The sequence below is a fragment of the Galeopterus variegatus genome, unplaced genomic scaffold, assembly GCF_000696425.1.
Source record: "Galeopterus variegatus unplaced genomic scaffold, G_variegatus-3.0.2 Scaffold925, whole genome shotgun sequence".
Lineage (NCBI taxonomy): Eukaryota > Metazoa > Chordata > Mammalia > Dermoptera > Cynocephalidae > Galeopterus > Galeopterus variegatus.
The window spans coordinates 304,909-320,313 of NW_007727036.1; the positions used below are offsets into that span (position 1 = coordinate 304,909).

General features: G+C 37.6%; 1 protein-coding gene across 6 annotated transcripts in view; it reads right to left on the reverse strand.

Annotated features, from left to right (window-relative positions):
• ADAM22 (ADAM metallopeptidase domain 22) overlaps window positions 1–15,405 on the reverse strand; it is a 229,796-nt gene that overhangs the window by 76,172 nt on the left and 138,219 nt on the right. For all 6 annotated transcript variants that reach the window (XM_008573473.1, XM_008573476.1, XM_008573475.1 and 3 more), the window contains exons 5-7: window positions 11,906–11,988; window positions 7,111–7,174; window positions 5,084–5,153 (exon numbers count right to left, since the gene is read on the reverse strand). In XM_008573473.1, coding sequence (XP_008571695.1) covers window positions 5,084–5,153; window positions 7,111–7,174; window positions 11,906–11,988 — 217 coding nt within the window. The remainder of the gene's footprint in view (window positions 1–5,083; window positions 5,154–7,110; window positions 7,175–11,905; window positions 11,989–15,405) is intronic.

A 15,405-nucleotide genomic window follows, 5' to 3' on the forward strand; every position in this document is an offset into this window, starting at 1 on the left:
AAAGGAAAAAAAAAAAAAAAAAAAAAAAAAAAAAAAAAAAAAAAAGCAACTTAGTGAACTAGAATTAACAGCCTGATAAAACCACTCGGCTGCGAACACATGCTAACTTTCATGGAAAAGAAAGGATGGGCAGAACCAAGAGCTTAGAGGGTGCAGCCAAGAGACATGGAGAATTATTTCCAGGCCTTGAAACTTAGGGAAAAGCCAACGTTTGCCCACCTGAATTTCAGAACTGCTATGATGAGTATCTTCCCTGTTCCTCCAGTCTTCCCTCTTTTTGAAATAGAATGTCTATAGCTATCCTATGCCTGGACCATTACTAGGTGTTGGGAGTAGTATGCAGGGCAGATAACTTGTCTCTCTAGTTTTACATACTGATGGGATCAAGAGAAACTACATCCAAGGATCCTCATCCATACCTGGACCTGATTTAGACAATAAGATTCTAGATTTTGAGCAGATGCTCTAATGAAATGAATCTCTAAGAGACCTTGTGAGGAAGTAAATGTATGTGTTTTGCATGTGGGAGGACAAGAATCATTGGGGTCGAAAGAAAAGGCTAGCTAAGATGGCTTCCAATTGTCCCCATCTCCTTGCATGCATGCCTTTGTGTAATCCCCTCTCTCTGAGTGAATGAAACCTGTGACTTGCTTCCAACCAATGGAATACAGCAAAAGTGATGAATGTCACTTCCAAGATAACATTATATAAGAGTACAACCCATCTTGCTAGAGACTCTCCCTTATTGGCTTTCATGATGCAAGCACCTATGTTGTGAGCTGCCCCATGGAGAGGCCCATGTGGCAAAGAACTGAGGGCACCCATCAGCTGAAAGCCAGAAAGAAAATGAGGCCCTCAGCCCAAGAGGCCAAAAAGAACTGCATTATGCCAACAACCCCTTGAGCTTAGAAGCACATCCTTCCACACAGTTGAACCTTAAGATGAGACCCAGCCCTAGGTAACACCTTGTTTGCAGCCTGTGAGAGATCCTGAAGCAGAGAACACACCTTAGCCATACCTGGACTCCTGATCCACAGAAAATGTGAGATAATAAACGTATGTTGTTTTAAGATGCTCATTTTGTGGTAATTTGTTATTCAGAAAAAGACAACTATATAGTGCCACTGTATAATCCCATCCTCTTGAGAGAAAGCTGGACCTTGTGACATTTCTAATAAATAGGATCCAGCAAAAGTGATGGGATGTCTCCTCTGAGATTAGGTTAACAAAAAGACTGTGACTTCCACCTTAAGCATCCTCTCTCATTCTCTCTTCTCTTTCTCTTTTACTCCCTTCTGGAACAAGCTAGCTGCCATGTCGTGGGGCAGCCCTGTGGAAAAGACCATATGGTGATGTACTGAGGCCTGCCAACAACCATGCCAGTGAACTTAGAAGCAAATACTTCCAAGTCGAGCCATCAGATAAGACTGTGGTCCCAGCTGACAGTTACACTACAAACTCATGAGAGACCTTGAGCAGAGGAACCCAGTTAAACCACATGCAGGTTCCTGACTCTCTGAGACAATAAACGTTTGTTGTTTAAACCCGCTAAGTTTTAGAGTAATTTGTTACACAGCAATAGGTAACTAATACACCCTCTACACTGAAAATGACCAAACACTGAGAGGAGTTTTAAAATTTTTAAACAAATGGGAACACATGCTATGCCCATAAATTGGAAGATTCAGTTCTGATATCTATTTTTCCCCAATTAATCTATACTGTCAATATAATTTTAATAAAAATCCCAGAAGAATTGTAGAAATTGACAAGCTGATTCTAAAATTTATACAAAAGTGCAAAGGACCTAGAACAGCCAAAACAAATTTGAAAAAGATCAACAAAATTGAAGGATTTATGTTATTTTATTTCAAAACTTACTATAAAGCCACAGTAAGCAAAAAAGCATGAAAAGAGTAGCTAACTAGACCCATATTAATACTTTCAGACAAAGACATCAAAGCAATTCAATGAGGAAAGGAAACTCTTTTCCACAAATGGTGCTAGAATAACTGGATATTCACATGGAAAAAAAACAAAACTTAACCCCAGCCTTTCACCATGCAAATAAAGTAATTTGAGGAGAATCACAGATCTAAATGTAGAAATAAAATGATAGTTTTTAGAAGAAAATATTGGAGAATATATATCTTCACAACTTGGGGGCAGGCAAAGATTTCTTAGGACAGAGAAAGCAATAATCACAAAAAAATTATTAGATTTCATCAAAATGAAAACTTGTGCTCATCACCAGATATCATTAGGAAAGTGAATAAGTAAGCTAAAGGCTGGGAAAATATATTCATATGACATATATCCGACAAAGGCCTTATATTCAGAATTTGTAAGTACCCCTACAACTCAATCACAAAAACACAAAAATTCTGATTAATTGCTAATAAGCATATACTACTTATTACTGGTTACAAGAAAAATGCAAATTTAAACAAAAGTGAGATGCCACCACACACACTAAGATGACTAAAATTAAAGAATGACACACCAGATGTTGGTGAAGATGTGAAGTAATTAGCAATTAAAAAGCAATTAGTGCTGATGTGAGTATAAAATGGTACAGCCACTTTGGAAAAAAATTCAGCAATTTCTCATAAAACAGTGGTTCTCAAAGTGTGATCCCTGACCTCAGGGGACTTGTTTTAAATGCAAATTCTCAAAACCCACCCAAGATGTACTGAGTGAAAAACTCTAAAGATGGGGCCAGCAACCAGCTCTCCGGGTGATTCTGATGCATGCTGAAGTTTGAGAACACTGTTATACAGTTAAACACAGACCTACCCTATGGCCCAGCAATGTCATTTCTAGGTATTTACCAGGAGAAATGAAAACATATTACCACAAGAAAGATTTATACAAGAACGTTCATAGTTGCTTTAGCCAAATACTAGAAACAACCCAAATGTCTGTCAATAGAATAAAAAACTGTGGTGCATTCATGTAATAGAACATGCTCAATAATATAAAGAATAAACTATTGCTACTCCTGACAACATAAGTCTGACAGACGTGTGCTAAGTAAAAGAACCTGGACATAATACATGACTCCATTTGTATGAAGTTCTATAACAGGCAAAAGTTACTGGGGTAATTGAAATGCTCTGTGTCTCAGTAGGGATATATGTATGTCAAAACTCATTGAGAAGTACACAAGACTTGTGTATTTCCTTGCATGCAATTTTTTTAAAAAACTAGGTGCTAAGGGCTCCTTAGGAAGTAAATAAGCTTTTTCCAAAATATGTTCTTAGGAACACCAGTCCTGATGGATGTGTCACGTAAGATAAATGGATATACAGTCAAACAAGTTTGGAGAAGACCTGATCATATTTCTATCTCTGTGAAATACATAACACATAGCAAGATTAAACGTTATTCAACCTAAAATAAATAAGCTTATTTGGGGGCTTATTTCACAAGAAACTGCAATTTTGACATTTATTTATTTCTTGTTTTCTTCTCATTTATCACAGTAAATTCTAAGTAATATTGGGAGACAAATATCACTCTTAAAATTGACATTGCCAACTTCTGATGAGAAAATACAACTGGCAACCAATTGAGACAGACCTGACTTTTCAAAGGATATTTCTAGATATCATTTTAATAACAGCAAAACTGCCAAGTCACCTCCAAAATTTCTGCTGAAAAGGAGCCATAAACAAAGTTTAAAAAAAAAAATTGTAAGTAATGTTATATCATAGCAAGCCTACGATAAAGTCTTTAGGAGGAATCTTTATTTACTACTTTAAATATTAATTAATGTTGATTGCTTCCAGTAATAACTATTAAATTGCAGCTTTATTCTCAGGAAGCTAGTCATGATTTATTTTCTTCCTATAATAGGGATTGTAAAAAGTTTCATAAGGTCATTGAAGGAAGTCTAAAGAGTCTGTGTAAAGTAAATGCATCTATAAGCTTATTTGCAGATTTTTCAAAATAGTGAATTATATAAAATAGGATCTTTTATTCCTTTGACTGCAGGAAAAAAGGGGAAAGAGTGTTTGTTTCTCTTTAGAGGAACTGTAGGAGGCCAAAGAGTTATAAACTTATTTCACAGAGTAAGGGACATTAGAGAATATTTAATTCACTTTCTGATGTGGAGACAATATAAACTTTTAAGTGATTTTGTAAGCGATTTTGTGATTTAGGATTTGCTAACAGGCTGGCATTTTCCATTTCCCCTTGTGCCTCCCCCCAAAGTACATTTTCATAGTGTCATAATCCCAAACCCAACACTGTCCCTTACTAGCTGTGGGACCCCGGAAAAGACAAACTGGCTGTGCCTCTGTTTCTTCATCTATGAAATGGCAGTAATATTGATCTTACAGAATTGTTGCAAAGATTAAAATGAGATTAAAAACTAGAATGATTAGAGCTCACTAAATAGGGAAAGAAGATATTCACAATGTTCCCTGTCTCAGAAGGAGAAAACAAACGGTCCAGCATGGCCAAAGATGAACGCACCCTGCACAATCACTTCTCCACTAGCAAGGCCAAAGTATAAGTGCTCTGCCCTTCTTGTCATGTGAAAACCTGGATGCAACTCTCAAATCAACATGTATAAATTAATGAACCTATAAACATACATAAGAACACTAATTTCACAAATAGCACATAATAATAAAAATGATTAACCTATAACAATTCCTTCTTAAAATGCTGGGACAAACAAGAGATAAGCAGAACAACAAATGGGAAGGTAATTAAGAGTTCATCCCTATGCTTACAAAACCAGTATTTCACCAAGAGTGAATTTTTATATATTTTATCTATGCAGACCAATTCTTGCTCTAGTTATTATTTCTCCTCTAGTACATTACTTTGAGTCTTAAAATGTTTTAAAGTTTTCTTTCAATGTGCTTAAGCCACATCTTTCCAAACTCATCTACTATAAATATGAGGCCAGTCTGCATTTTATTCTCCCTCTTGATGCAACTTGACTTTCTACCTGAAAATGTCACAAGCAGATATGGACTAATGATATTTAACATATATATTAGTTCTAGAGCATTAAATTCACTACTGAAGTTGTCCTTTAAAAAAAAAAGTCACTGTATGAATATCATACCAGATGGAAGATCATCCAAGGGGAATTCAAACAGTCTGGACTTGTAAACCGAATGAAAATGAAAATCCTCCTGAAATGACACAAGCAGCAGAGATTAAGCACGTACATCCAGCTATCCACAGCCTCAGACAATCATAAGTGGAGAAACCAAGACCTTTAAGGGAACTCTAGCTTGACTGTATGTTCTCCTGAGTTTGGAAAGGCCACGAAACACTGCACAACCCCTCGCACTCACTCCTGTATTCTCCCAGCACCAGAGTAATATCCAATTAGAAGCAAAATGCCTTCACAGACAGGGAAGCCAAAGACTGCAGTAATGGAAAATAAATGAATGGACCTATTTCCCCAAGGAGAAGTAAGACATATGGGAAAATGGGTTAATGTTTTTTATGACTGGTTCCTTTCACAGATCTCTTCTCCCTTTTAGAGCCAGATAGCTTTGATAGGCAAAGACTTCAGAACTAACAATCTTCCTGGTAATGGGGAACAGAATGACTGATACAACCAGAGGCCCAAAGAGGACCCTGCTCTAAAATTCAAGTGTCATACAAAGTTCTACTAAAAAGCAAGAGATAAAAAGTCACATTTTTCTTCTAAGAAAAAATAATGAACATTCAAATAATTTCATCTGGCTTCATCCAATTATATTTTTTTAAAATGTCATAACTAGTCCAGTTTCATGATATTAATTTTTTAAAAAATCACACTGTCAAAGTGATAGACAGACAGAAAATAGTAAACAATACAGAGAGTTTCCAAAACAAGATTGTTTATGGGTGACAAAACAACATAAGTTCCTTAAAATTGCTTGCCTCTCTAAGTGTTTGACCAATGTTGCATGATACAAGGAAGAATATTTGTGTGTCCAGAGCTAGAATGGAAGTGTATTATGTTCCTCATATTAATTCAATCATTTTCTAATTTCTGGAAAAGGAGTGTTTCAACTAAAGTGAGGAAGAGAATTAAGAAGATCTAGGTTTCTCTAAACTTCATCAGCATAGGGCATTAAAGGCAATGGGCAAGGGAGAAAGCTCTGGAATCTAGAAAAGAAAGAAGGGGTGAAAAATCACCTATCTGTGGACTTGATCTGTTATAGACTGAATGTTTGTGTCCTCCCAAAATTCAAATATTGAAGCCCTAACCACCCATGTGAACGTACCTGGAAATAGGGCCTATAAGGAGATGATAAAGGTTAAATGAGGTCAAAAGGATGGAGTCCTAATCTAATATGACTGGTACTCTTATAAGAAGAGGAGACAACCAGAACACGCTCTCTCTCTCTCTCTCTCTCTCACACACACACACACACACACACACGCCCACAATCTCTGCCATGTGAGGACACAGTGAGAAGGCAGCCGTCTGCAACCCGAAGAGAGAGTCCTCACCAGGCACCAACGCTGCTGGCACTTTGATCTTAGACTTCCAGTCTCCAGAACTGTGATAAATTTCTCTGGCAACCCAGTCTATGGTATTTTGTTATGGTATTTTGTTAAGATAGATCATAGCACATTATGGTGAAGATAAAAATGGAGACTTCAGAATACCTCAGAGGGAAAATGTTGCCAGCATAAAAAAGGAAGAAACAAAAGAAATTTTTTTAAAAAAACCTTTTGGTTTTAACTTAATCAATATTTAATTTAAAAATATATGTTTAGGGTCGGCCTGGTGGCGCACTCGGTAGAGTGTGGCACTTGGGAGCGTGGCTGCACTCCCGCCGAGGGTTCGGATCCCATATAGAGACCGGTCCGCTCACTGGTTGAGCGCGGTGCAGGCGCGACACAGAGGGTTGCGATCCCGTTGCCGGTCGCGGTACGGGCATGACACTGAGGGTTGCGATCCCGTTACCAGTCACGAAAAAAGACAAAAAGGAAAAAAAAAAAATATATATATATATATATATATATATGTTTACCATCCAAGCCCTAAAAAAAATATGAAAATAAAGCAGAGAGGAAAAAATGGGGAGTAAAAAGCTCTCAGCATCAATGTTTACATTTCCCATGGCAAATAAAAAGAGCACTTACTTGGGAAGTGTCGTTTTCTTCTGGCTCAATGAGATATGTGTGGTTCCCATCATAGAACATCCCACTGCCAAGGACAAGAAAATAATTAGGCATGACTATCAACTCTTGTCTCAGAACTAGATGATTTCAAAATCAGCAGCAGCCAGGGGGCCAGTCTACTCCTCAGTGCCCACTTCTCAGTCCCACCCATCACCACCAGATACACCACACACACACTGCTGAGAGGGACTTGGAGAAATCCTTCTGATTCCCCATAAGTAGGGTCCTTTCATCCTGACCCACACCTTGCTCAGGATTGTCATTCTCTAGATGTTGCCCATTAGCCCTCCCTCTAAGTATATTCTAAATCTTTAATATGCAAAAAGACACCTGGAGAGCTTATAAAATGCAGGTCTTTCAAGACTCTCCTCAGATTTCTGGATAGGACCCAGAAGCTGCATGTTAAACAAACCCCAAGTGATTCTGATGCTGGTTGTCAAGGACTGTACTGAGAATGGCCTACCTACCACATGCTTGGAAAATGCTCTAGTAACAGAAACGAGCACATCTGAACAACTCGCCATGAGCTAAATACATCACACTCATTTAATCTTTTCTACAAACCTATGAGGGACATACAAAGACTATCCTCATTCTACAGGTAAGGAAACTGAAGCCCAAAGAGATAAAGTAACTTGCCCAAATTACATAACCAGTAAGAGCATAGGCAGGAATAGTGCCCATGCATATCGGTATACTAACTGCACATTTGCAATCTGCTACCTGCCTTCCTTCGTTCATTCATTCCACACATACTTATAGAGCACCTACAGTGCACTGCTGTAGGTGCTGGAAATACAGTAGCAAACACAAGAGACCAATTCTCCGTCCTAGTGCTGCTGATGTACATTCTAGGGAGGACAGACAATAAATATATAATAAACAAGTAAACATATATTAGATAGTGATAAATGCTAGGAAGGAAAATAAAGCAGGTTAAGGGAATAAATAAATGCTGCCAGAGGACTGGGTGTAGGGACCAGAGAGAGAAGACTGTTGATTTATACAGGGGTCAGAGCAAAGCTTCACAGAGAAGATGGCATTTAGGCAAAGGCCTGAAAGAAGTGAAAGGATGAGCCGGCCATAAAGATATCTGTACAAACAGCATTTTAGACGCAAGCCCAAGGTAAGAGAATCTTGGCGTGTTCCAGGAACAGCATGACAGCGTGGCTGGAGGAGAGTGGGCAGGGGGCAGAGTGCCAGAAGATGAGATCAGAGGGGAAGTGGGGTAGGTGTTAGGTATTATGTAGGCCGTTCTAAGGGCTTGGCTTTTACTGAGAGAGATGAGGAGCTTATAATGCTGAAGAAATTTGTTACCATCCAGGCAATTGAGGGGAACAAAGTTGCGATCTTCTGCAGTAATTGTTCAGTTTTAGGTGGAAATGACTGCATAACAGCCAGGATGCTGAACACAAAATAATACAGTATTTGTCTTTCATGATGCCTTCATGAAATTGGTTGGTTTCCCTGGGCTGTAATAATAATGGCCTCAAGTTCTGCCTCTATCCAAATTCTTTCATTTCTGCTGTAACATCTTCCACATGTCCTCAACTTTTATATTCCCATAGAATGACTATTCTCACATCTGCACAGTTTTCAAACATAAGTCTACTTTCTGAATTTGGATGACATTACATTTGGAATTTAAAGATAAACAGACGCAGTTTATAAGATATTACTGAGAACATATGCCTAAGGAATCATAGGGGGGAAGCCTTTTCAGAACAGTAGACCAAATATGGTAGTGAACATTCTCTCCACCCCTGCTGAGAACTGACAGACCCATCCAGAAAATAGTATAAAACCATCACCCTGTGCCAAAATTCACATGGCAACACCAATGAAGTAGAAAGCAGACTATTTTGTTCGAATAGTACTGGGTATTATTTACTCTTGCAGTAGGTTAATGTCCAATGGGAAAATCAGTTCTTCTTACTAGGTTTAAGCATAATGTATACACTGTACAGAAAGCAGATTCTGACACTCTCTATACCTAGAAGACTCTGGCTCCTTATAAGATAAAATATCATTATTAATACCTTAATAATTTAAAAATACATGTTTTATTTGCTTTGTTTGAGGATTGATACCTTTTGTCACATTTACATAAATTCTAATAAGTATGCTGAGTCCATAACAGTATATACTTGATAAAAAACCTGCAGCTAGGTTCAAGTCATTACAGATCAATTGAACTAAAATTTTAAAAGGCTGAATCAAAACAAGATTTCAAAAGGAAACAGCATTTTTTACAAATATCCACAAGAGGGCAATAAACTCATGTTACATTCTTTAAGGTTCCCATAGTTACAGGATTTTGTTATATCAATCACACCAGGACCAAAACATTGCCTATCAGTACTTTGAATTTAAAGAAATGTGCCCATGAAGGTTCTTTATGGGAAAGACATGTGAACCTGATTTTCTTCCCCTTTATGTTCTACAACTGAATTCAGTAAATCAGAAAAAAAAAAAAACTCAATATGCACTTGGTAATTTATAAAGGATGAATCATGGATGAAATAATATAACTCATATGTTAATCATTGTAATTGAGACAACATATATTATTTAATATTTAGTAATATCCCCCTCTCAAATATTTCTGTCAGCAATTTTTGTTCATAAGGTAAAGTCAAGATGAGAAGTAATATCGAACGGTTCAAGAATATATTTATCCAACATGCTCATAAAAGTCTAAGAAAGCCCAAACATGGTTGTACATAATTCTGCCAGTGTCCTAGATATATAGTGGGTTTTCTGTTTATTTTTGTCTAGTTATAAAAGAAAACATTTCTAAAGGTAGAAGTAAAATTTACTTATTTAAAACAACTGAGGCAGGATTCTGAGTTCTACTGCTGATTTAGCTACTGTAAAATTTCCTGAAAGCTATTTTTCCATCCTTGTTTAAATGACTATTGTAGGATTAGTAGCAAGGTATTGTTCTTAGGTTCTCAGGTTAATCAAGGCTCTTCTCTCTCATTCTCACAATATGGTGTCCATTTGGAAAACCAGGAGGCAAACTGGAACAAGCAATGAGCAAGATGCTCACAATGTGACTTTGCATTGAGATTTTAAAAAGAAGACAGGAAGGAAAAAAACCTCTCATTTTTTTATATTGCTCTACCCTCTAATACGCATTTGCTATCACAAATGTCAACAGGTGCGACTGTACTATTCCAAGCTGACAACTGTGCTCATCCTGAGATGAGATACAATTTTACTACTGAAAAGAACTTCAATGTTTCTTATGCCTGATAAGAAAACCAAGGCCATCAGATTATTAAGCATGGATTCCATGTTTGTAAAATTCTCTCTCTACTCAAAGAATTTATTTATAATAAATACATTTATAAATTTATTTACAATAAGTAAAACAGGTTTTTAGAAGAAACAACAAGCGAATGGAGGTCTTCCATGCTCTCAGGCACACGGCTTCCCTTCTCTGGCTGTTTAACTCATCCTGCTGTTCTCTCCTTCCTGCCTAACATACCTCTCCCAGAGCCTGACCAGAGGCTCCACTTAGGCAGACTAGCTAGATTTTCTAGCCTTTCCCATTACATCTTTTCTAGATTGGAGATCTGTCAACCTGCCACCCACCCCCTGGATCACTTTATCAAACAAAGCCTGCTGCACTACACCTTCTTCAGGTGACATATCTCTGGAACGCTCAAGTTCTACTTCTTCAGTGCCAACTCTGAGCTTGCGTTTTTCCCGGGGGTTTTTTTCCCTCTCTCAAAGAAAACACCCATACCAATCACATTCAGTAGCAGGAATCTGGACTAGATTTGGCCTCCCCAGTAGACTGTAAGCTCTCAAGACTCATGTTTCAATCGCCTTAATATTCGTAGTGGCTGGCACACAGCAGACACTCAATAACTGCTTCTTAGATGAAAAAGCCACTTCTCTAACTTGGTAACAGAAAGGAAGTACTTTAAAGTTTCCAACAAAAATTGAACAAAACTAAATTAAAGTGCTGGCTTGTTCTGTGCCAAAAAGTAAAACAAACAAGAAAGAAATGAGATGATTTAGTCTAAACAGAGTGCTGAGGAAAGACACAGTAGCTTTATAAGGGGTTACAAAACAAATAAGAGACAGCCACCTGTGAATCACCATTATCACCAGGACAGAGGAAGTAGATGTATTCCCATGTCACACATCAGCAAATGTTCTTTGATAGTGAAGGTTATGAGAAAGGAAGCAAGGCCCCAAGGAAGGATAAACTCCATTCCTTCGAGATCTCTGAGAACAGACAGACCCTCCCACGAGTTCGCTGTGAGTTAGGTGGGATTCTGGCTGGTAAAGGGCTGAAACACATGAGCTCTTAAGGTCACTTGCCGCCTTTTGTCTTTGTGCAAGGAGTCAAGAATCTCCATCCAGTGAAATTTCTATTATTCCGCAAAAATATGAAAACTATTATCAAGGAGGAGTAGGGGTAGAACTGGTACCAAGGGGCTAAACATCCACAGAAATAGAAACCCAAGTTACCCAAACAACTCCTGTCTAAATTCAGATAAAACTAGAGAAATGCTTCAAATATCAGTACAGGGTATCATATTACAATTCCAAAGCCTGTTGTTTCCGCAACTCTAATTTTAAAATCTGCTTGGTTTATAAACCACAATGAAAAAAAATCAGATCCATTACTGATTTAAAATTATTTCTTGACATAAAATAGAGATTTCTACTATAGTGCATTAAAAATAAATAAGTTATCAAAAGAATGAAGGATACAAATAATTTTCTGAACACTTACTGAAGTCCATGGCATGTTGATAATGCAACAAATGAGGCAGGGTTTCCTCGGATATGGCCCTGGTAGTAACAGTGCTCTCCTCCCTGAAAACAGAAAGAGAGAACGTTAAGTCTTTGCCATCGCAAGGAAAATCAGCCACATCATTTCATAGGAGGTTTCTGCTCACACTGTACCTTCACATGTAAAGCTCTGCACAATATTTCATTATTCAGATTAGTTTTATCAAACCATTTCTAACAGAATTATTTATAAACACTCATAGTGAGCTGACTCCAAATCAAAAGTCAGGGAAATAGAAGTTGACTTACCTTTCCTTTTATGTAGTAACAAAACAGCAGATATTGAAATACACATGCGGCCCTTACACCAGAATGAATTTAATCATCTATTCCCCTAGTTTTGAGAGTCTCAACCTCAAGCAGCAGCAAAGCAACACTCTTTCCCACACACCTAAGTAAAAATGAATATAAATCTTTTGGTAGTCACTAAATTATACTAATGGAGGAAAATGCCTGTTTTTACAGTGTTTGTGTCAAAACATGATGCCACACAGACAAGTTTATACTATTCTTTTCTCAAAGCAGGAATGGCTTTACTGGTAAGCAGCCTAGAGAGTGAGTTTGAAATTGTGACATTTCTTCTAACAGCCAGTCACATTAACTAAATTCTACAAAGAGATACTCATTTCTTTGGATTAAATGTGCCTGGAAAAGGCAGTAGGGTAACTCCTCTGCCATCTCAGGTTATCACCTTTAAATACTCGCTACTCAGAGTATGAGGTCCAGAGACCAGCAGCCTTGACATCATCAGAAGCATGTTAGAAATGCAGAATCTCAGGCCCCACTCTAGACCTACTATATCAAAATCTGTCTTTTAACAAGGTCCCTAGGTGATTCACACGCACATTAAAGTTTGAGAAGCTCTGCTGTAAATGACCCTTTCTTATTCTCCCACTATTGTCCTATTTTTTTAGTAGCTGAAATCTTCTAATTATATTGACTCACTGAGATATGGAAGAGTGAAATAGGAAGAATTGATAGAAAAGGCGGTTTAAAGAAGCATATGTTACCTACTTCACAGTCTGGTTTAAGAACTAACCCTACTTAAAGTATTCAGTGCTTGACAAGTTGGAGAGAACAGGAAGACTTGGAGATGTAACAGGGCTGAAAACATTTTTGTCACCGAAATTCCAAGGAAAGCAGCCTAGTTTGCAACTGCTGTTCCTCATGAGATAATCCTGCAGAAGCTGGTGAGTCTCAGCTTTGGGGAGGGGGTGGAGGGCAGATATAATCATACACAACGCAATCCTTGGCCCTATGACACCTCCCAATTCCCAGGGGAGTCTCTGCACATCATGAACTATCATGGTTGGATCTGATGAAGAAGAGAGAATGGCACTTTACATCTGGGTCGGACATGGGATGCAACCCAAAAGGCCACAGAGAGTTGGCAGAAACAAGTCCTGGACAGTAGGACATGAGGCACTGACTTCATGAGGAGGGTCAGTGTAGCGTAGATGTTAACAGTGTGAGCTGTCAGCTCCTTCACTTACTAGCTTTGTCATCTCAAGAAAGTTGTAGAATCTGCCTGTGTTTCAGTTTCCTCATCTGTCAAATGGGGATAATTATCTCATAAGGTTATTATAAGGATTAAAGGAGTTAATAGGCATAAAGGGTTTAGGATAATGTTTGCCTTGGTATGCACTGAATAAATGTTTGCTGCTATTACAATTACTGTGTCAAGTATTATTCTGCTTAATTTACATACACAATCACATTAAATCCTCACATAAATCCAGCAAAGAAATATTGTTATCCCTATTCCAAATAGGAGGCCACAATCTCTGACAGCCAAGGTTGTACACCTGGGAAGTTGCCACATAGGGATGCAAACTTTGTGTGAATACAAGGCCTGTGTCCTTTCCCCTACACTAGTTATGATTGGACCTAAACCCATGGGTTATGCAGTACAAATCTAAGCTTGTGCCTAGGCTGATTTATTTTATTTTATTCTATTCTACTTTTTTTTAGTAGAGCTGGGGGTAAATTTAACAGAATTTAAAATATCTTCCGCCAGGCTGTTAGACTGGAGAACTGACCATGAGATTAGATTCAAAGTGCATGAGAGGAAGTTATGATTCAGGTGACTCTGATTTCCTGGACACATCTGATTGGACCAGAGATCAACACTCTAGCTTTTATTGGCCAGATATGAAAGGTCAGCAGTCAATGAGGTGACCCGGATGGAGAGAGAACTCTGTCTAAAAGTGTCAATCAGACCTTCTTTGAGTGGTGTAAGACTCACTGTGAACAATAACACATAAACATAGTAGAAACAAAGAGAAGTAGAAACAAGGAAGATAACCGCAAATATTATGGTATCAGATCAGGAAACAATGGAAGTTGGCAGTCATTGTATACAGAGGAAATATGTCAGTGGCAAAGCATGCAAGAAATATTTTACAAATTACTAAAGTTTTATTTAAAATACCAATCTGGAAGAATGTTGTATTAAATCATAAAAAGGACAAAGAATTCATTTTTTAAAACATTCCTCCATTATATTGGGGAGAGTTAAATAGATGATTAGATAATGGAAAACAATCTTTCACTAATTTCTGATTTGGAGAAATAGGAGTCAATCCAAAAACAGCATATGATGAGGAACCATCTGCACAAAAGCCTAACACTGCAGATGAAGTGAAGAGCTCAATATGGTTAAATCATTATCAAATGTTTCCATGACACTTCAAGAGAAGCGTAAACACCAAGGGGGAAAAAAACCTCCTCACTTTAGGCTATTATAATTCAAATTCTGAGGCTCTCGACTGGTGCTATATGTAATTCTTGAGTGGAAATTCATTTTTGTGTTAAAATATTTTTCAGGAATTATTCACCATAAATTAATAATTATTTAAACTAAGAAGTAATAAAGGGGTTTTTTTTCCCCCCTTTAACATGCCTGGAAATATTTTTCAATCCAGGATAGAGGCTTTAATGTTAAAGGGCTTCCTTAATTTATATAACACTATTATTAAATTCTTAAAATAAATAAAATTTAATATTTTTATTTTTTAAATAATTATTTTACTTATTATTTATTTATTTTATATTATTATTTTTAAATAACACACACAAGGCAAAAATTCTAAGAATTCAGAGGATATATGGTGAAGAGTATAAAAATACTCCCCTCACACACACTGTACAAGCTATAGCTACCTTCTAAAAGGTAAGCATTTTAGGGGGGGGCCAGCCCAGTGGCGCACTGGAGAGTGCGCCGCTTGGGAGCGCAGCGGCGCTCCCGCTGAGGGTTCGGATCCCATGTGGAGACCGGTTCCCACTCACTGGCTGAGCACGGTGCGGGCGCAACACCGAGGGTTGCGATCCCGTTGCCGGTCAGTAAAAAAGACAAAAAGGAAAAAAAATTAAAATTTTAAAAATAAATAAATAAATAAATAAAAGGTAAGCACTTTTTTTTTTTTTTTTTTTTTTTTTTTT